Here is a 20,327-nt window from a genome sequence, read left to right on the forward strand (position 1 = left end):
CCCCATCCCGGGCACCCCGGGAATGCGGCCCTGGGATCCGGGGGACGGCAGCCCCACCACGGATTGGGAAAAGGGGTTTGTCCCCACAGTCCCCGCCCCGCGCGGCCTCCGCGGCCCCGGGCGGGCGGGAGGGAATAGGGTCGGGATTGGGGTGGGAATGGGGCCGGGAATGTCCCCCCGGGGTGGGCGGGGACAATGGGGACAGCCCGGCCCGGCAGGGCGGGAGGGCTCGGCCTGCGGAACCGCCCCGCGGCACCGGCAGCGCCTTCCCGGGGCCAGAACCCCACCCCGGTACCGGGACTGCCCCATCCCTGTCCCCACCCCGGTACCGGGACTGCCCCATCCCTGTCCCCACCCCGGTACCGGGACTGCCCCATCCCTGTCCCCATCCCGGTACCGGGACTGCCCATCCCCATCCCCACCCCGGTACCGGGACTGCCCATCCCTGTCCCCACCCCGGTACCGGGATTGCCCATCCCCGTCCCCACCCGGTACCGGGACTGCCCATCCCCATCCCCACCCCGGTACCGGGACTGCCCCATCCCTGTCCCCACCCCGGTACCGGGACTGCCCCATCCCTGTCCCCACCCCGGTACCGGGACTGCCCATCCCCATCCCCACCCCGGTACCGGGACTGCCCCATCCCTGTCCCCACCCCGGTACCGGCATTCCCCCATCCCCGTCCCCACCCCGGTACCGGGACTGCCCCATCCCTGTCCCCACCCCGGTACCGGGACTGCCCATCCCCGTCCCCACCCCGGTACCGGGACTGCCCATCCCCATCCCCACCCCGGTACCGGGATTGCCCATCCCCGTCCCCACCCCGGTACCGGGACTGCCCATCCCCGTCCCCACCCCGGTACCGGGACTGCCCATCCCCGTCCCCACCCCGGTACCGGGACTGCCCATCCCCATCCCCACCCCGGTACCGGCATTCCCCCATCCCTGTCCCCATCCCGGTACCGGGACTGCCCCATCCCCATCCCCACCCCGGTACCGGGACTGCCCCATCCCTGTCCCCACCCCGGTACCGGGACTGCCCCATCCCCATCCCCACCCCGGTACCGGGACTGCCCATCCCTGTCCCCACCCCGGTACCCGAATCTCCATTCCGGGGCCAGAACCCTCATCCTGGTACCAGGATTCCCATCCCTGTCCCTCCTCCCCATCCCTGTCTCACATCCCCGGTCCCCCATCCCTGTCTCACATCCCCGGTCCCCGCACCCCCGGATTGCCCCGGCGCCCCCCCACAGCTCCCGGTCTGACCTCCGTCCCTCCCTTCCCTCTGTCCGTCCCTCTGTCCGTCCCTGTGTCCGTCCCCCGTCGCTCCCGGTCCCGCCCCGCTCCTCCCCCGTGTGCGGTTCCGCTGCCGTTCCCGTTCCAGGCCGCCCGCTCCGCTCCCGCCGCCCCCATGCCCGGGCCCCCCGCGCAGCCCCCGCCAGGTACCGGGGGGGACACGGGGACACGGCCCGAGCCCCCGGGGACCCGCCCGCCGCTCCGGCTCGGGGACAGGGGGCGGGGCAGCTTTTGGGGTGCGGGGTCACTGTGGGGCGGGGAGGGGGGCCCGGCTTTCTTTGACTCCCCCAAATAGTTATTGTGGGGCGGTGGGGGATCTGTCCGCGCTGCCGAGCGGGGGGTGAGGAGTGGCCAGGGGACACCTTTGGGGGCACTTTGGGGACACCTTTGGGGGCACTTTGGGGACACCTTTGGGGACACTTTGGGGACACTTTTGGGAACACCTTTGGGGGCACTTTGGGGACACTTTGGGGACACCTTTGGGGACACCTTTGGGGACAGGGCTGGTGCTGGGGACAGCGCTGTCGGGGCGGTTTTGGGGCCGGTGCCGGGGCGGTTTTGGGGCCGGTGCCGGGGCGGTTTTGGGGCCGGGGCCGGGGCGGTTTTGGGGCCGGGGCCGGGGCGGTTTTGGGGCCGGGGCCGGGGCGGTTTTGGGGTGGCTGCCCGGGTGTCCGAGGGGCGGTGGCGGCTCCGAGAACAGTTTCGCTTTCGTTTCCCCGTGGGCGCGGGCGGTTTGGGAATCCCGAACTGCGGGGAGAGCTCGGGAGGGCGGGGAGGAGGAACCCGCCGGGGTCCCTCGGGAGGAGAACAGAACCCTGAGCGGGATTTATGGGGCCCGAGGCACAGCTCCCACCCCACGGGAGAATTTCCCTGCGCATCTCCACAGATGGAGACGGGACCGGGGACAGAACCGTGGACAGAACGGGGGACGGGCCCGGGGAGGGAAGCGAGGCCCCCCCCGAGCCGGGCCCCTCCGCGGACACCCCCCCGGCGCAGGGCCAGCCCGCGGAGGAAGGGGAGGACGAGGAGGCCGATGAGGATTTCCAGTTCCTGCTGTGCGAGGGCTGCGGGCAGGACTGCGCGCACCCGCGGCTGCTGAGCTGCCTGCACACGCTGTGCCCCGCCTGCCTCAGCGACACCAAGCAGTGCCCGCTGTGCCGGGCGGCCGCGGGCTCCCCGGCCGTGGACAACCTGCTCTTCTCCAACCTGCGCGGCCGCCTGCAGGTGTGGCGGGAGATCCGCAGCTCCCGCGGGCCCGCCTGCAGCCGCTGCCGCGCCGGGGCCGCGCTGGTGTGGTGCTCGGACTGCGAGGAGTTCTTCTGCGCCCGCTGCTTCGAGGAGCACCAGTGGTGGCACAAGAAGAAGGAGCACCGGTTCCGCAGGGTGGAGGAGCTCCGGGCCGGCTCCGTGCAGCAGTTCCTGGAGGACACCAAAACCTCCTGCAGCCTCTTCTGCTCCAGCGCCAGCCACCCCGGGGAGAGCCGCGTCTGCAGGTGGGAGCGCCGGGGGGGGACCCACTGTCACAGTGTCCCCAAACCTCGTCCTGTCCCCAGACCTCGTCCTGTTCCTGAACCTCACATTGTCCCCAAATCTCATCCCATCCCTAAGCTTTGTCCTGTCCCCAAATCTCACACTGTCCCCAAATCTCACAATGTCCCCAAATCTCACACTGTCCTCAAACCTCATTGTGTTCCCAAATCTCCTCCTGTTCCCAAATCTCACACTGTCCTCAAACCTCGTCCTGTTCCCAGATCTCACACTGTCCCCAAATCAAACACTGTCCTCAAAACTTGTCCTGTCCCCAAACTTTGTCCTGTGCCCAAATCTCATTGTCCCCAAATCTCACACTGTCCCCAAATCTCATTCCATCCCTAAATCTCATCCTGTCCCCAAAGCTCATCCTGTCCCCAAATCCCACCAGGCTCCAGGGTGTAGGGGAGTGATGCTCCAGCCTGGAATGGGCAGGAGCAGGAGGAGCCCAAACCTCATCCTATACCCAAATCTCACCCCGCTCCCAAATCTCCCCCCTGTCCCCAGATCTCATCCCATCTCTAAATCTTGTCCTGTCCCCAAGCCAAATCCTGTCCTCTGTCCATGGTGACTCCTGTCCATCCCTGACCCCTGTCCATGGTGACCCCTGTCCATGGTGACCCCTGTCCCTCAGTGACCCCTGTCCATGGTGACCCCTGTCCATGGTGACCCCTGTCCGTCCCTGACCCCTGTCCATGGTGACCCCTGTCCATGGTGACCCCTGTCCGTCCCTGACCCCTGTCCATCCCTGACCCCTGTCCCTCAGTGACCCCTGTCCCTCAGTGACCCCTGTCCATGGTGACCCCTGTCCCTCAGTGACCCCTGTCCATGGTGACCCCTGTCCATGGTGACCCCTGTCCGTCCCTGACCCCTGTCCATGGTGACCCCTGTCCCTCAGTGACCCCTGTCCACGGTGACCCCTGTCCATCCCTGACCCCTGTCCATGGTGACCCCTGTCCCTCAGTGATCCCTGTCCATGGTGACCCCTGTCCCTCAGTGATCCCTGTCCATCCCTGTCCCTCCCTGACCCCTGTCCATGGCTGACCCTGTCCATCCCACCCCTCCTGGGGCCCAATCCCGTTTCCCCTGTAGCCGCTCCCAGGGTGTCCCACCCCGCCGCGTCCCCGTCCCCGCCCGTGTCTGATGTCCCCGCGTGTCCCCTCCGTGCAGCATTTACTGCCCGCGCTGCGAGCGCGCCCTGTGCTGTCCGTGCGCGCTGCTGGACACGGCCCACGCCCCGTCCTTCCGCGACCTGCGCGCCGAGAGCCAGCGGCGGCAGGACGAGCTGCGCGCCCTGCGCCGGGACCTGCGGCGGCTCCGCGGCGCCTTCGAGGCGGCCCTGGCGCGGCTGCGGGGCGAGGCGGCGCGGCGGGAGGAGCGGCGGGAGCGGCTGCGGGAGCGCGTCCAGGCCAGCTGCGAGCGGCTGCAGGAGCTGCTGCGCCGGGAGGCAGAGGAGCTGCAGGCGCTGCTGGAGGCGCGGCCCGAGCCCGGGCGGAGCGGGCTGGCCGAGGAGCTGCGCGGCGCCGAGGGCTCGCTGCTGCGCCTGGAGGCGGCCGAGAGGCTGGTGGAGCGGCTGGGCCGGTACGGCGGCGAGCAGGAGCTGATGGACATGCAGCCCTTCGTCAGGGCGGCGCTGCTGCAGCTGCAGCGCCTGCGGCCGCCTCAGCCCCCCGAGCTGCGGGAGCCGCCGCACTTCGCCCTGTGCCGGGCGCGCCTCAGGGCCCTGGTGGAGAGGGTCACCGGCAGGGCGGGTGAGCAGGGGTGGGGGAGCCGCGATCCATGGGATCCATGGGGGGTGGGATCCCTGCGGTGAGATGGGAGACGCCATATGGGAGATGGGATCCGTGGGATATGGGATGAGGTGGGATGGGATCCATGGGATGGGATGTGGGAGATGGGATGGGATCAGATGGGATCCGTGGGATGGGATCCATGGGATAGGATGTGGGATATGGGAGATGGGGTCCATGGGATGGAATCCAGGGGATCCATGGGATGGGTTGGGATATGAGATATGGGATGGCATGGGATGTGGGAGATGGGATGGGATGGGATCCATGGGATAGGATGTGGGATGTGGGAGATGGGATCCATGGGATCCATGGGATGGGACCTTGGGGCTCATCCAGCTGCAACAGGGGCAGTGCTGGAGCAGCAGGGGCTGGGCAGTATTCCCGGCTGGGCCTGGGCACTTTGGATGGTGGGACATCCAGAACTTCTACTGTCCTCCTTCTCCTCCTTCTCCTCCTTCTCCTCCTTCTCCTCCTTCTCCTCCTTCTCCTCCTTCTCCTCCTTCTCCTCCTTCTCCTCCTTCTCCTCCTTCTCCTCCTTCTCCTCCTTCTCCTCCTTCTCCTCCTCCTCCTTCTCCTTCTCCTTCTCCTTCTCCTTCTCCTTTTCCTCCTTCTCTTCCTCATCCTCCTTCCCTTTTCCCCTTCTCCTCCCCTTCCTCCCGCTCATTATCCCCCTGGAGCTGGGCTTTGCTCCATGTTTTTTGTGGAGCCTCTTCTGGGTGTCCCCCCAGTCCCACAGTCTCTGGGAATGCTCATTCCTAGTTTCCTGGAAACTCCCAATCCCCAGGGAAGGGGATCAGAGCTGCCGGGTGGGATTTTCCCAGCTCCGGAGGCTCCAGCTCAGGATCTCATCCTGGTTTTCTCTGTCCCAGATGTCGAGGTGGCCCTGGAGAACAACCTGGTGAGACATCGGGGTGCTCCTGCCCCATCCTAAACCCGGCCCTCTCCTTTCCCTCCCCATCCCGGCATTCCTGTTTTTTCCTCCCCCATGACTTCCCACATCCCACCGGGCGCAGTCCTGCCCCATCCCACTGCTCCATCCCTGCTTTCCCACGGGGAATTCCATGACGGTGGCACCAACCGAGGGAGCAGCCCTCAGCCCTACCCCAAATCCTCCCTGCCTCAGTTTCCCCATTCCCGAGGGTGCTCCTGCTGGGATCCAAGTCCCTCCTAACTCCGCACTCTTCCTGCAGGAAGAGGATCCATTCCATCCCAAAATCCAGAGTGTCTCCCATGGCCTCAAGGAGATCCACATGGACCAAGTGAGGCCCATCCCCTCCATGCAGGATCCAGTGGGATCCGGGGTGTTCCCAATCCCGATCCCGATTCCGATCCCGATCCTGATCCCAATCCCACTTTTCCAGCCTGTCCCGCTGTCCCAGTCCAAGCGGCCCTTTCCCTGCATGGAGAAGGGCAGCCAGATGTCTGCCAAGATGCTGAAGCTGGAATGTGACCAGGAGGCAGGTCCCAGCCACCCCAAATCCCACTGGGAATTCCAGAGGGAGCCCGGCCCCTCCACGTCACGGCACAACTGCGCCAGGGACACAGGTGGGCACCGGGAATGTCACCGGCCCTGGGGTCCCCTTTGTCCCCACCCCGTGGGATCTTCCCTGCCCTGCCTGGGATGTGGATGGTCCAGATCTGTGGGATGAGGGATCCATGGGTGAGGGATCCATAGAGTGAAGGATCCATGGAACTCAGGATCCATGGGATGAAGGATCCATGTGAAGGATCCATGGGGTAAGGGATCCATGGGATGAAGAATCCATGGGATGAGGGATCCCATGGAGTTCAGGATTCATGGGGTGAGAGGTCCAAGGGATTCAGGATCCACAGAGTCCCCACCATTCCAGGGGTTTCCCCCCAGCTCTGGTTGGTTCCTGGTGCAGACCTCGGGAATGTTGATCCCGTGGGATCTGGAATTCTGGGATTTCCCTTGCAGAGGGCGGCAGCATCGTCATCAGCTCGGACGACAGTGACGAGGACACCGACACCGTGGTGGTGACAGTGACACCGGAGCCACCCCCCTGCTGATGCCCCATGGGATCATCCGGCCTCATCCCGAAATTCCCAGACTTCCCCTTGGGGTTTGCCCTTCTTGGCCAATCCCAAATTTTTTCCTGGACTGAGATCCCGGTGTTCTGGAGTGGCCCCAAATCCTGCTGGATCTGCTGGGATCTCCCCTGTGGGGTTTCCTGGGAATGGAATTCCTCCTCTTAAATCCCGGCCAGGTTGATCCTGAAAGAAAATTTGGGATGGGATTTGGGATCTGTGCTGGCAGGTCCCATCCTGAGCCCACCCAAAGGTGGGGAGATGATCCCAAGGGTGGGATCCCCTCTGGGATCAGCACCTGGAGCAGGGAATTCCTTAGGATTGGGATTAGGATTAGGATTAGGATTGGGATTAGGATTGGGATTGGGGTTGTTTTTATGCTGTAACAAGGGATTAAAATCCTGGTTTTTTTTAATGCCTCCCTCCAATAAATCTATTCTGGGATAAAATTCCAGCCCTGCCGCCGCTCCCTTGGTTCTTCCCATCATCCCGCTTTTCCCAATCCATCCCAAACAGAGGGAAAACTGGGAATTATGGGGTAAAACCTGTCCAGTCCCCTGGGCTTTAGGGATGGGAGAAATCCCTGATGGCAAGGAGAGACCCCAGGGGTCAAATTCCCACGTTCCATGAGTGGAGGAGCCTCTTCCAGCCACATTCCCACAAATCCGGGGCTGCCAGGAAAGAGGGAAATGGAATTTCCTGAGGGAGAACAGGGAATGAATTCAGGGCTCTGCTTTTATCCCAGATCCCGTTTTTTAGGGGGACACCCCCAGCTCCAGGCATGTTTTCCATGGATTAAATTCCCAGGATTTGAGTGTTCCCGGCCAGATTCAGAGCTCTGCTTTTATCCCAGATCCCATTCTTGGGATACTGCCAGCTCCAGGAATGTTTTCCATGAATTAAATTCCTGGGATTTGAATGTCCCTGCCCAGATTGAGAGCTCTGCTTTTATCCCAGATCCCTTTTTTTTTTTTTTTTTTTTTTTTTTTTTTTTGAACACCCCCAGCTCCAGGAATGTTTTCATGGATTAAATTCCCATTCCTTGCTCCTAAGGTTGTTCCCATCCAGCCCCAAGCCGCCAGCCAGGATTGGGATCCCTTGTCCCGCCTTTTACAGGATTTTGGGGACATGAGGACACCGGTATGGGGGTGTCACCTGGCCTTGTCCCCATCCTGGCCAGGATTCCCAGTTGGAACTGGGAACTCCAGAATTCCTCGGCCTCAGCGATGTCCCCAAAAGGGACATTGAATGTGGGGACATGGAGGGACCCCAAAATCCCCATCCCAACCCCTTTTCCCAGGATATCCTGGAGGTGGTGGCACTGGGTGTCCCATTGCGGTGGCCTCCGGTGACAGTGGCGGTGTCGCCGAGCGGGGCTGGCTGTGACAAGGCAGTGCCACCACCAGGTGTCCCCTTCGCACAACGGCTCGCGGGCTGGCGCTGCTCTGGTGACAGTGGGACACGGACAGTGCGACACTGACACTGGTGACACTGGGGACACGGACACTGGGGACACTGACAGGGTGGCACTGACACTTGTGACACTCACACAGTGACACTGACCCTGTGACATTGACACTGGTGGCACAGTGGTGACACTGGCACTGGTGACCCCAAGAGTGGGGGCACTGACACTGTGACACTGACACGGTGACACTGGGGACAGGGCCTGTGACACTGACATGGTGATACTGACACGGTGACACACTGGGGGCACTGACATGGTGACATTGTGACACACTGTGACACTGGGGACACTGACATGATGACACTCACTGTGACAATGTCAGGTGTGACACCAACACTGGTGACACACTGGGGACACTGACACTGTGACACTGACATTGGTGGCACTGGGGACACTGACACTGTGACATTGACTGATCCCAAAGGATCCAGGACGTTATTCCCAGACTCACTGGGCTGTGGGATCGGGATCAGCTTTTCCCTGCCCCAAAGCTCATCCATCCCATAAAACGGGGCTGGCACTTCCAGGACGCAGAACAGCTCCCAAAACCCCCAAATCCTGGGAAAAGGGGACTAAAAATTCCACAAAAATCCCACTGACCCGAATTTCCCCTCCATGCCAGGAAAATCCTGTTTCTGTGAGGAGCAGGAGCCTCTCCGGGTGTTTTTAGGGCTCTGCTGGAATGATATTGATGATCCTGATGGGATGTGATCAATAATTCACAGCCCCATCAATCAATTCCTAAACAAACACTGGGAAAAGGGATGGGAGTGGGAGACGGGGGAAATGGGCTGGGAAAATAATGGGATAAATCTGGTGCGGGGATGGAAGTGAATCTGTGCCCTCTGTGGATGCATGAATACATCCCTCCATCCATCCATCCCTCCATCCATCCATCCATCCCCCATCCCTCCATCCATCCATCCCTCCATCCATCCATCCCTCCATCCATCCATCCATCCATCCCTCCATCCATCCCTCCATCCATCCATCCATCCATCCATCCCTCCATCCATCCATCCATCCATCCCTCCATCCATCCATCCATCCCCCATCCCTCCATCCATCCATCCCTCCATCCATCCATCCATCCATCCATCCCTCCATCCATCCATCCATCCATCCATCCCTCCATCCATCCCTCCATCCATCCATCCCTCCATCCATCCATCCCTCCATCCATCCATCCCTCCATCCATCCATCCATCCATCCATCCATCCATCCATCCATCCATCCCTCCATCCATCCATCCCTCCATCCATCCATCCCTCCATCCATGGATACATCCATCCATCCATCCATCCATCCCTCCATCCATCCATCCATCCATCCATCCATCCATCCATCCCTCCATCCATGGATACATCCATCCATCCATCCATCCATCCATCCATCCATCCATCCATCCATCCATCCCTCCATCCATCCATCCCTCCATCCATCCATCCATCCATCCCTCCATCCATCCATCCATCCCTCCATCCATCCCTCCCTCCATCCATCCATCCATCCATCCCTCCATCCATCCATCCATCCCTCCATCCATCCCTCCATCCATCCATCCATCCATCCATCCATCCATCCATCCATCCATCCATCCATCCATCCCTCCATCCATCCATCCATCCCTCCATCCATCCATCATCTTTGGAGGAAGGTGAAAAAGCAGGAAAAAGAAGATTCTCCAGACCGAATGCCCGCAGCGCTGCCTCAGTTTCCCGAGATCCTGTTGTGACTCCCTTCCCGCTCCATTCCCGGCTCCCGGTGCCTTTAATTCCCGTTTCCCGGCGCAGGCCCGGCCCCTCCGGTGACACAGCAGCGCCGGCGCGGGGCCGGGCGGCAGCGCGGGGAGGCTGCGGCCGGAGCGGGGCCGGGCCGGGCCCTCCGCCGCTCATGGCCCTGCCCGGGGCCCGCTCCGCCCGCCCGGAGCCCGCGGAGAGCCCGGCCCTGAGCCCGCAGCGCCGCCGGTGCGTCCCGGGGCACCGGGGAGGGAAAGGGGCACGGGGGGTCCGGGCTGCGGGACCGGGGGCGGGGGAGCGGCGATGGGAGAGGCTCCGCCCGCCCGGAGCGCCGGGACAGCCCGGCCCTGCCCAGACCGCAGCGCCGCCCGGCCGGCCCGGGGGCACCGGGGAGCGACACCGGAGTGAGGGAACGGGGATGGAGGAGGCAGGGAGCGGGAATCGGGGATTGAGGATTCAGGAATAGGGGATGCAGGAACCGGGATTGGAGGATTCGGGAATAGGGAATGGAGGAATCAGGAATAGGGGATGGAGGAATCGGGGATGGAGGATGACAGTGGTGGGGACAGGGGATGCAGAAACCGGGGATGGAGGATTCGGGAACCGGGGATGGAGGATTCAGGAATAGGGGATGCAGGAGCCGGGATTGGAGGATGCAGAGAGCGGGAATGGGGAATGGAGACTCCGGGCTGCGGAGATGGAGCACGAGGGGACAGGGAGTGGAGAATCCGGGGATGGAGGGTGACAGCGGCGGGGACAGACGGAGGGGGACGCCGGGAGCGGAGGATGCGGGAACCGGGGCTGGAGGATGCGGGGAGCGGGAATGGAGAATCCGGGGAGAGGGGAGGGGGAATCCGGGGAGAGGGGAGGGGGAAGGAGAGCGGCGGGGCTGGAGGATTCGGGAATAGGGGATTGAGGATTCGGGAATGGAGAATGCAGGAGCAGGGCTGGAGGATTCGGGAACCGGGAAGCGGGAATTGGGAATTCGGGAAGCGGGGATGGAGGATGAGCGCGGCGGGGATGGAGGAGGATTCGGAGAGCGGGATTGGAAGCTGCGGATACCGACACCCTCCATCCCCGGAGAACGCGGGGACCGGGCCGGGAGATGCCGGTACCGGGGATGGAGAATGCTGGTGCTGGGGATGGGAGATGCCGGCACCGGGGCTTGGGGATGCCGGTACCGGGCCGGGGAGATGTCGGTACCGGGGATAGAGGATGCCGGTACCGGGCCTTAGGGATGCCGGTACCGCAGCTGAGGGATGCCGGTACCGGGGATGGAGGATGCCGGTACCGCAGCTGAGGGATGCCGGTACCGCAGCTGAGGGATGCCGGTACCGGGGATAGAGGATGCCGGTACCGGGGATGGAGGATGCCGGTACCGGGGATGGGGGATGCCGGTACCCGCGAGCGAACCGCGGCCCTAGCGATCCCCCCGCCCCGCCCCGCCGCGCTCCCCCCGCGCCGTTCCCGGTTCCCGGGGGGCACTCGGGGCCACGGCGCGTTCTCCCCCCGCCGGGCCGGGGCGGAGCCGGGACCCGGAGCTCCGGGGGGAGGTGACGGCGGGAGGGGCCCCGGGGCTGTCACCGCCGGTAACGTGTCCCCGTGTCCCCGTGTCCCCCCCGCACAGCGAGCGGAGCCGAGCGGCCCCGGCCCCCGCGGAAAAGCCCTGAGGGAGGCGGGAGCCGCCGGCCGAGAGGAGGAGGAGGAGGAGGAGGAGGAAGAGAGGGAAGGAGCCGGGGAAAAACAGGACAGGGAAGAGCTGGGAGCAGAGCCCCGGAGCGCGCCGGTGAGTGCAGAGCTGTCCCCGTGTCCCCCGGGTGTCCCTGTTGTGTCCCCCTGGGTGTCCTCGTGTCCCCGTGTGTGTCTGTTGTGTCCCCCTGGGTGTCCTCCTGTCCCTGTTGTGTCCCTCTGGCAGTCCTGTCCCCGCGTGTGTCCCCGTGTCCCTCTGTCTGTCCCCCCGGGAGGCCCCGCCGTGCCCAGGCTCAGACCGGGGGACACTGGGGGCGGCCACAGGGGGGGTGACAGCGACATTCCCATGTCCCCATCCTGCCCCCTCCCCTCAATGTGGGGCGGACCCCGCGGCACGGGGGGAGCCCCCAGAGCCCTTCCCAAGGGGATTTTCCCGGCCCTTTCCCATCCCCTTGTCCCCGTGTCCCCGCAGGAGGTGACACCCGGCCCGTTCCCCATTGCCCTGTCCCCGTGTCCCCGCAGGAGGTGACACCCGGCCCTTTCCCCATTGCCCTGTCCCCGTGTCCCCGCAGGAGGTGACACCCGGCCCTTTCCCCATTGCCCTGTCCCCGTGTCCCCGCAGGAGGTGACACCCGCGCTGAGCCACGGCCGGACCCGCCAGCACGGCCGTCCTCGGGGCCAGGGCGCCGCGCTGTGTCCCGTTTCCCGCTGGAGCTGCTCTGCCCGGCCAACCCCCACCTCTCCTCCTCCTCCTCCTCCTCCTCGTCCCGCTGCCGGCGGTGTGACCCCCGCGCCACCCGCCCGTCCCCTCCCCGCGGGCGGCGTTAAGATGGTGAGAGCTGCCCGGGCCGGGCCGGGCGGGGAGCAGCGGGACGGACAGCGGCCCCCGGGGAACGATGGCCAGCGGCCCGTAGGGCAGGATGGACTCGCCGAGCCGGCGGCAGGCGGAGCGGGAGCGGGAGCGGGAGCGGGAGCGGCCCGGCAGCGGCACCGGCAGCACCGGCACCACCGGCAGCAGCACCGGCAGCGCCCGTAGCGAGGGCGAGGGCGAGCGGGAGCGCATCCGCGGCCGCATGAGGATGGTCATCGGGCAGCTCGAGGGCATCCTGCGGGAGCTCAAGGAGGTGGCCAAGGAGCTCCGCGAGGTACGGAAACAACGGGGGTTGTGTGGGTCCCAAAGAAGGGAAGGGTCTGTGGGATGGTTTTCCCAGCTCCCGCCTCGGTGGAATCCCTGAGCTGGATTTTCCCAAAGAGAGGAGGGAATTTGGGCATCATTTGTGAAATCCCGAGGCTGGAAAACCCCCGGGATAATGTTGGGAGGGTCCTGTCCCAATTTTCCCCATTCCCAGCTCGGGATGGGGCAGCAGTGGCAGCACCAGAGGGATCTGGATAAGCTGGATTTTCCCAAAAAAAGGAGGAAATTTTGGCTAATTTTCCCCTTTTATTGATCCCAATTTCCCCCTTTTATTGACCTCAATTTCTCCCTTTTATTGACCTCAATTTCCCCCTTTTTCTACCCCAATTTTCCCCTTTTTTTGGCCAATTTTCTCCCTTTTTCAAGCCAAATTTCCCCCCTTTTATTGATTTCCAAAATCCCCAGGTAGGAAAACTCCTGGGATGCTGCTGGTCCCAAAAGGAGCTGGAGTTTCCCCCAAAAAAGGAGGAAATTTGCAATGGTTTGCAAAATCCACCTCAGGCTCCCGCAGTGCCCAGCCCCAGCAGGGACCTGGCTGAGCTGGATTTTCCCTCCAAAAAGGAGGAAAACAGGCAATCCCAATTTCCCCCTTTTTTTGAAGCCAATTTTCTGCTTTATTGATCCGAATTTCTCCTTTTTTTTCTATCCCAGTTTCCCCTTTTATTAATCTCAATTTTCCCCTTTTATGATCCTAATCTTCCCCTTTTATTGACTCCAATTTTCCTTCTTTTTCTATCCTAACTTTCCCCCTTCTCGGGACAATTTTTCTGCTTTTTCAAGTCCATTTCCCCTCCTTTTATTGATCCAAATTTTCCCTTTTTTGAGTCAATTTTCCCCTTTATTGATCCCAATTTTTCTCTTTATTGTTCCCAATTTCACCCCATATTTGGTCCCAATTTCCCTATTTTATTGATTGTTATTTTCCCCTTTTTTTTAGCCAAATTTCCCCCCATTTCTGATCCAAATTCTCCCCTTATTGATCCCAATTTCCCCCTTTCACAGATCCAATTTTTCCTCTTTTTCAAGCTGAAATTTCTCCTTTTTTGGCCAAATTTTCCTTTTCTTGACCCCAATTTCCCCCTTTTTTATCCAATTTTTCCCCTTTTATTGATCCAAATTTCCCCCTCTTCTGAGCCAAATTTTCCCCATTTTTAAGCCAAATTCTCCTCTTTATTGATCCAAATTTCCCCTTTTTTGATCCCAAAATTTATCCAAAACACTCCAAAATTCAGGTTCCTCACCTAAATCTCACTGGTCCCACCAGGATAACCCAGAACTCCAAAATCCAGAGCTCCATTTCCCCCCCCCCCCCCCCCCCCCCCGCCAAAACCACACAAAATTTGGGAATTTGTGGGATGGGTTTGGGTTGGGGTCCCCTCAGGGTCACCAAAGTGTCCTGGCTCTGGTGACATTGGGGTGTCCTCATGGAGGACTCAGGATGTCCCTGGCTGGTGGCCCCAAGCTGAGGTGACATCATGGATTGAGGTCCCCTCAGGGCCACCAAAGTGTCCTGGATTTGTGACACTGGGGTGTCCCCATGGATCCTTTGGAATGTCCATCCCAGTGTCCATCTCTGCTTAGGGTCACCACAACGTCCTGGAGTTGTGACATTAAGATGTCCCCATGGAGCCACCATGGAATCTCTGGATTGTCCCTGGCTGGTGGCCCCGAGCTGAGGTGGGATGATGGATTGAGGTCCCCTCAGGGCCACCAAAGTGTCCTGGACTTGTGACACTGAGGCGTCCCCATGGAGGCTCTGGAATGTCCATGCCAGTGCCCATCTCCTCTCAGGGCCACCACAGTCCTGGCTCTGGTGACATTGCAGTGTGCCCATGGAGGACTCAGGGTGCCCCTGGCTGGTGGCCCCGAGCTGAGGTGGGATCATGGATTGAGGTCCCCTCGGGGCCACCAAAGTGTCCTGGACTTGTGACATCCCTCTTTTCCCAGTGTCCCTCCTTCCTTCCCGTCTGTTTGTGTCCAGAATTATTCTGGGTGTTCTGAGCTGGAGAAAATGGTGATTTAAAATCTTTGGATGGAGAAATCCCTGAATCTCCCCCAGAATTCCCATGGGATGGACCCATCAAGTCTGGAATTGCTGGAATGGGATCAACGGGATCCCAGCACCCCAAGGGGTTCCCTCCCAGCCTTTTCCCTGGAAAAATCCTCCTCCATGAGAATAAATCCCTTAATAATGCTGGGATCAATAGGGGATTAACTGGGAATGCTCGGGAAGGTGCGGGGATTGTTATCCCCAAAACATCAGCTTTGGGAGAGGGGTGGGAATTATTCAGGAGCTGGGATTTGGGGGATTTTGGGAGCTGAGTTTGGGAATTTTAGGAGCTGGGATTTGGGGGGTTTTGGGAGCTGGGTTTTTGGGATTTTTTCCAGGGATGGATGCCAGGAAGGGCCTTTGGGATGAATGATTTGGAATAGGGCCAGGGAATTTTAGCTCCTGGACAGATCCAGGTCATCTCTAGCCTGGAAAACCAGCTGGAAAAAACATCCCTGGCAGTGTCCCAGGCCAGGCTGGACTTTGGGGCTTGGAGCAACCTGGGACAGTGGGAAGTGTCCTGCCCCTGGAAATAGGGTGCGATCTAAGAACTCCAGCCCAACCCAGTCCAGAATTCCATGGAAAAGCTTTGGATCCCAAAAATGCCTGGCCAGAGGTGCTCGGGATGGGACCAGCAGGGGGGGATTGTGGGACATACCCCAAAATCTCTGGGAGGACGAGGTGTTGGGCTTGGGATTGGGAAAACCCTTCCAGCCCTCTGGAATGCAGGGAGGGGAACCCCCTCAGGCAGTGCTGGGCCTGGAGCTCCCCATCCCAGCCCTGGATCCACTTCCCAACCCTCTTCCCAAATCCCTGTGGGGATGGAGGGGGTCAGATCCCATCCTTGGATCCTGTCAGATCCCATCCCTTGGATCCCATTGGATCTCAAACCCTTGATCCCATCAGATCCCATCCCTTGGCCTGCCAGATCCCATCCTTGGATGGATCCCATCAGATCCTACTGCTGGATCCTGTCAGGTCCCATCCTTTGATCCCATTGGATCCCACCCTTGGATTCCATTAAAACCCACCTCTTGGATCCTGTCAAATCCCATCCCTTCAATCCCAAAATCTCACCCCTCTGATCCCATCAGATCCTACCCTTGATCCCATTGGATCCCACCCCTCCAATCCCAGCCCAAAATCCAGGATCTGGAGCCACCGATCCCAACCCTCTGCAAGGACCTCAGGCTTGGTCTGCAGCCAAAATCCCCAAAATCCAAAAAAAACCCCAATGGTGGGGCTCCAGCTGTCCCACATCTGCCTGAGATCCCCAGGGATTCTTCCCAAACCTCTTCCCCTGCTTGGAGGGGGAAAAATCCCCCTCAATTCCTGGGGAATATCCCCACGGATTCATCCTGAACATCCTCCCCTGCTTGGAGGGGGAAAAATCCCCCTCAGTCCCAGGGAATATCCCCATGGATTCATCCCGAACATCCTCATGTGCTCAGAGGGAACAATTCCTCCCCAATTCCCTGATCCCAAACCTCCTCCCCTGCTTGTGGGGGATCAATCCTTCCCAATTTCCTGGGAATTTGTCCCCTACAAGCCGGAAAGAGGGTTTGGGATAAATCCCTGGGGATGTTCCCAGGGAACTGGAGGGATTTTCCCCCTATAAACACATGATGAGGTTTGGGATGAGTCCCTGGGGATATTCTTGGGGAATTGGGGGGACTTTCCCCCGATAAAGAGGGGAGAACATTCGGGATGAGTCCCTGGGGATGTTCCCAGGGAATTGGGGAGATTTTCTCCCCCCCCCCAAGCTGGAAAAGCTCTGCCAGCCTCAGTGAGGGAGGAAAGGGGAGGGAACAAATCCCAAATCCTTCTTTCCGTGTAAATCCCCCGCGGGAGCTGAGTGTCAATGAGGGATTTAACCCCCAGCTTAAAATAGGGAATGATCCTAAAAATAGCCTGGAGTGACACTAATCCTGGGATGGGGCCAGCCATGAATGACACCAGTCCTGGGATGGGGCTGGGATTGGGATGGGGACAGGATTGGGATTGGGATAGGGACAAGAATGGGATGGGGACAGTCATGAATGACACCAGTCCTGGGATGGGGCTGGATTGGGATTGGGGTGGGGCCAGGTTTGGGATGAGGACAGCTGTGAGTGACACCAGTCCCAGGATTGGGATAGGGACAGTATTGGGATGGGGACAGGCATGAGTGACACCATTCCTGGGATGGGGCCAGGATTGGGATGGACATAGGATTGGGGACAGGAATGGGACGGGGACAGCCATGAGTGACACCAATCCGGGATGGCCACAGGATTGGGATGGGGCTGGGATTAGGATGGGGACAGCCGTGAGTGGCATCAGTCCCAGGATGGAGCCTGGATTAGGATTGGGGTTGGGATGCATTTCCCGCTGTCCCTGCTCCATCCCATTCCTTCAGTGAGGCTGGGAAGGGACTGCAGGTGATGGGGACACGGTGACCCTGTCCCAGCACTGAAACTCCCGGTGGGAGTAGAGGAGATCCCATTCCAGCAGAACCATTTGGTAATGGGCTATTCCCAAAGATTCCCAGCCTCCTCCCAAGTTTTCCTTGTCCCAAAAACGAAGAGGTCAGAAAATCCCTTTTTTCACTCTCTTTCTCAACTTTAGCCCTTTCTTTTCCCAAAAAAAGAGAGGAAAATAAAAGGAAAAGGGACCTGGAAGGGGAAAAGGGTGTTTTCCTGATTTCCAGGCTTCCCTGGGGGTATTCCCAACAAACTTCAAAGCTAAAGCTTGAGGGATGGAGGGATTCCCTGGAAGTTTTGGGGTGGTAAAAAAAAGTGGAAATCCAAGGGGAGGAGCTGGGTCTGTCCATCCATCCCTCCCTCCCTCCCTCCGTCCGTCCATCCATCCATCCATCCATCCATCCATCCATCCATCCATCCCTCCATCCATCCATCCATCCATCCATCCATCCATCCATCCATCCATCTCTCCATCCATCCATCCATCCATCCATCCATCCATCCATCCATCCATCCATCCATCCCTCCATCCATCCATCCATCCATCTCTCCATCCATCCATCCATCCATCCATCCATCCATCCATCCATCCATCCATCCCTCCATCCATCCATCCATCCATCCCTCCATCCATCCATCCATCCCTCCATCCATCCCATGTCCATTCCCGTCTCCACAGGTCGTGTCCCAGATTGACCGCCTGACGTCAGACTTTGCTCTGGACCTGGAGCCGGACGCTTGGACTCCGGCCACGGCCAGCAGCACGTCCAGCAGTGACCGTGGCGGCGCCAGCCTCGAGCTGGGCCCGCTGGACTTCGCCTCCTCCGACATCCTCTCGGACAGTTGGGAATTCTGCTCCTTCCTGGACGCCTCCACGCCCTCGGACCCCGGCGATTGTCCGGAGCCTCCGCGGCCGCCGCCAGCCCGGCTGATGAACGGGGGGGTCCCCTTGGCCAACGGCCCCCGCGGGGGCGGGGGGACCCCGGATTCCTCCAGCGAGGAATGTTTTGGGAGCGCCGCCATTCCCAAAATCCCGGCGCCGCGGCCAGCGGGGACGCGGGAGCGCGTCCGCTTCAGTGACAAGGTGCTCTACCACGCCCTGTGCTGCGACGACGACGGCGACGCCGATGACGGCACCGAAATTCCCGACGATCCCGCCAGGAAAGGGCCTCGGGAGCAGCTCCCGAGGAATCCCGGCACGATCCCGATCCGCAGGGCCACCAGGAACAGCAGCACCCAGACCGTGGCCGATAAGAGCACGCAGACGTTGCTGCCGTACGTCCCGGCCAGGCAGAGAATTCCCAACAAAAACTGAGCCCGGATCCGGGTGTGGGAAGGGTTTGGGGAAGGGGGGAAAATCCCTGGAAAAGGGGCTGGAAAAGATCTATATATAAATATAAATATATATTTCAATAAATCCGTACTCCTCATAAACGCCGAGTGAGCAGGTGGCACCAAATACCCCGATATCCCAATATCCCAACATCCTGATGGTTTTCCAGGCTCAGGGAATTTTCAATGCTTTTTGTTTAATTTATGGAAAGGAGGAGCTCAATAAATCATCCGTCACAGAGAAATCCTGACCAGGACAGGGATGTGCCAGGAGCTCTTCCAGAGGTTGGGAAGGGGGCATGAATTGGGATGTGGGAAGGCTGGAGGGGCTGGCAGGATCGGGGAGGGGGAATTTCCCTTCTCTGAGATGTGTTATCCCTGTTTGGTTTAAGAAAAATCAGTGGGATTGGACTTTTCTGGCTAAGGGGAGTGAGGATGGCACCAGGATGGCTCCAGGGTATCCTTGGGATGTCACCAGAATGTCACTGGAATGTCACTGGAATGTCACTGGAATGTCATTCCAAACTCCAAGAGAGACAATGAGGGGATCAGCAAAACCCCCCAGGAATGAGGAACTGGCCTTGGGAACTCCTTCCCCCTGAATTTCCAACTTTTCTGCTGGAAACATCCCTGACCTTGAGTCATTCATCCATCTGAAAATGCCAGAAAAATTAGGGAGCATTTCCTGAGCTCCCTAACTCCACTTTTCCACATCCAAACGCTGATTTTTCAGGGAAAGAAATCAGGTCTGGCTCTGGAAAAGGAAGGAATCTGGAGCTCCAAATCCACCCTGGGCGTTTTTCTCAGTTTTTCCAAGGTGTCCAAAGGGGTCAGAGCAGCAGCTGCTCTCGGGACAATGTCCCGGTGTCCTTCCCTCCGGTGCCTTTTCCCACAGGGACAAGATCCAGGACATTCACATCCCGGAGCATTCCTGGCACGAGGCTTTCCCAAGGTTTTTCTGAGCCAAAAACCTCCACCTTGGCTCCTGACTGTCAATCCAGGTGGGAGAAGCTGCATTCCTGGAGCTTTTCCAGGTGTCATCCCAGAGCCGGGACTGTGGGATGTGCAGAATTCCACTCGATCCGACCCCAATCCAAGCAGGGAAAAGGACCTTTCCCCAGAAAAATTGTGCTGGATCCCAGTGATTTGTTATTTTTTGGGAATACTGGGGGGGACCAGCCTGGGTTCCCACGGGAATATCCCACGCTTTGTCCCAATGCCTTTAACCCTTTGGGCACTGGGAGGGGCTTCCAGGGCTGTGGCTTTGAGGGTGTGGCTTTGAGGGTGTGGCTGTGAGGGTGTAGATCAGGACATTTTTGTCTCCCACATCCCAATCCCAGCCAGCAGTGACCATGGATGCCATCCCATTGGGGACCAGGGATGTGGGATGAGGTCCCTGAGGTGACCAATCAAGGATATCCCAGTACTGACCCTGGATGGTGTCCCCAAGGCGTGTCCCAGTGTCCCCAGTGGTGGGAGATCACCAGCCATCACCCAGAAGAGTGGGATTGATCCCATGATCCATAAATCTCCCTATCCTGGGGTTGGGATTGGGATCATAAACCAGCGCCACCAGGAGCAGAGGCCTCTGGAAAAGTGGATTTAGGGGAGCTGGAGGCAGCGGCTGAGGGATGTCTGGGATGAGAAAACTGATCCCATTCTCACCAGGAAGGAGACCCCGGCTCCATCTCAGCACCTCAGGAAGGACAGAGCTGCTCTTCAT

The 20,327-nt window shown here is 60.1% G+C and overlaps 2 protein-coding genes across 2 annotated transcripts; both read left to right on the forward strand.

Moving 5' to 3' along the window:
• The first annotated feature begins 1,369 nt into the window (after nucleotides 1-1,369).
• Nucleotides 1,370-7,083, forward strand: PML (PML nuclear body scaffold). Its single transcript, XM_083871384.1, has 6 exons — nucleotides 1,370-1,442; nucleotides 2,183-2,789; nucleotides 3,997-4,577; nucleotides 5,489-5,517; nucleotides 5,810-6,164; nucleotides 6,559-7,083. The coding sequence occupies exons 1-6, from the start codon at nucleotides 1,412-1,414 to the stop codon at nucleotides 6,648-6,650; spliced, it is 1,695 nt and encodes a 564-aa protein (XP_083727510.1). The 5' UTR covers nucleotides 1,370-1,411; the 3' UTR covers nucleotides 6,651-7,083.
• Nucleotides 7,084-12,606: 5,523 nt separating this feature from the next.
• INSYN1 (inhibitory synaptic factor 1) lies at nucleotides 12,607-18,619 on the forward strand. Its single transcript, XM_083870629.1, has 2 exons — nucleotides 12,607-12,710; nucleotides 17,952-18,619. The coding sequence occupies exons 1-2, from the start codon at nucleotides 12,639-12,641 to the stop codon at nucleotides 18,585-18,587; spliced, it is 708 nt and encodes a 235-aa protein (XP_083726755.1). The 5' UTR covers nucleotides 12,607-12,638; the 3' UTR covers nucleotides 18,588-18,619.
• Nucleotides 18,620-20,327: the final 1,708 nt, after the last annotated feature.

This window comes from Zosterops lateralis, assembly GCF_965231275.1.
Source record: "Zosterops lateralis genome assembly, chromosome: 13".
Classification (NCBI taxonomy): domain Eukaryota; kingdom Metazoa; phylum Chordata; class Aves; order Passeriformes; family Zosteropidae; genus Zosterops; species Zosterops lateralis.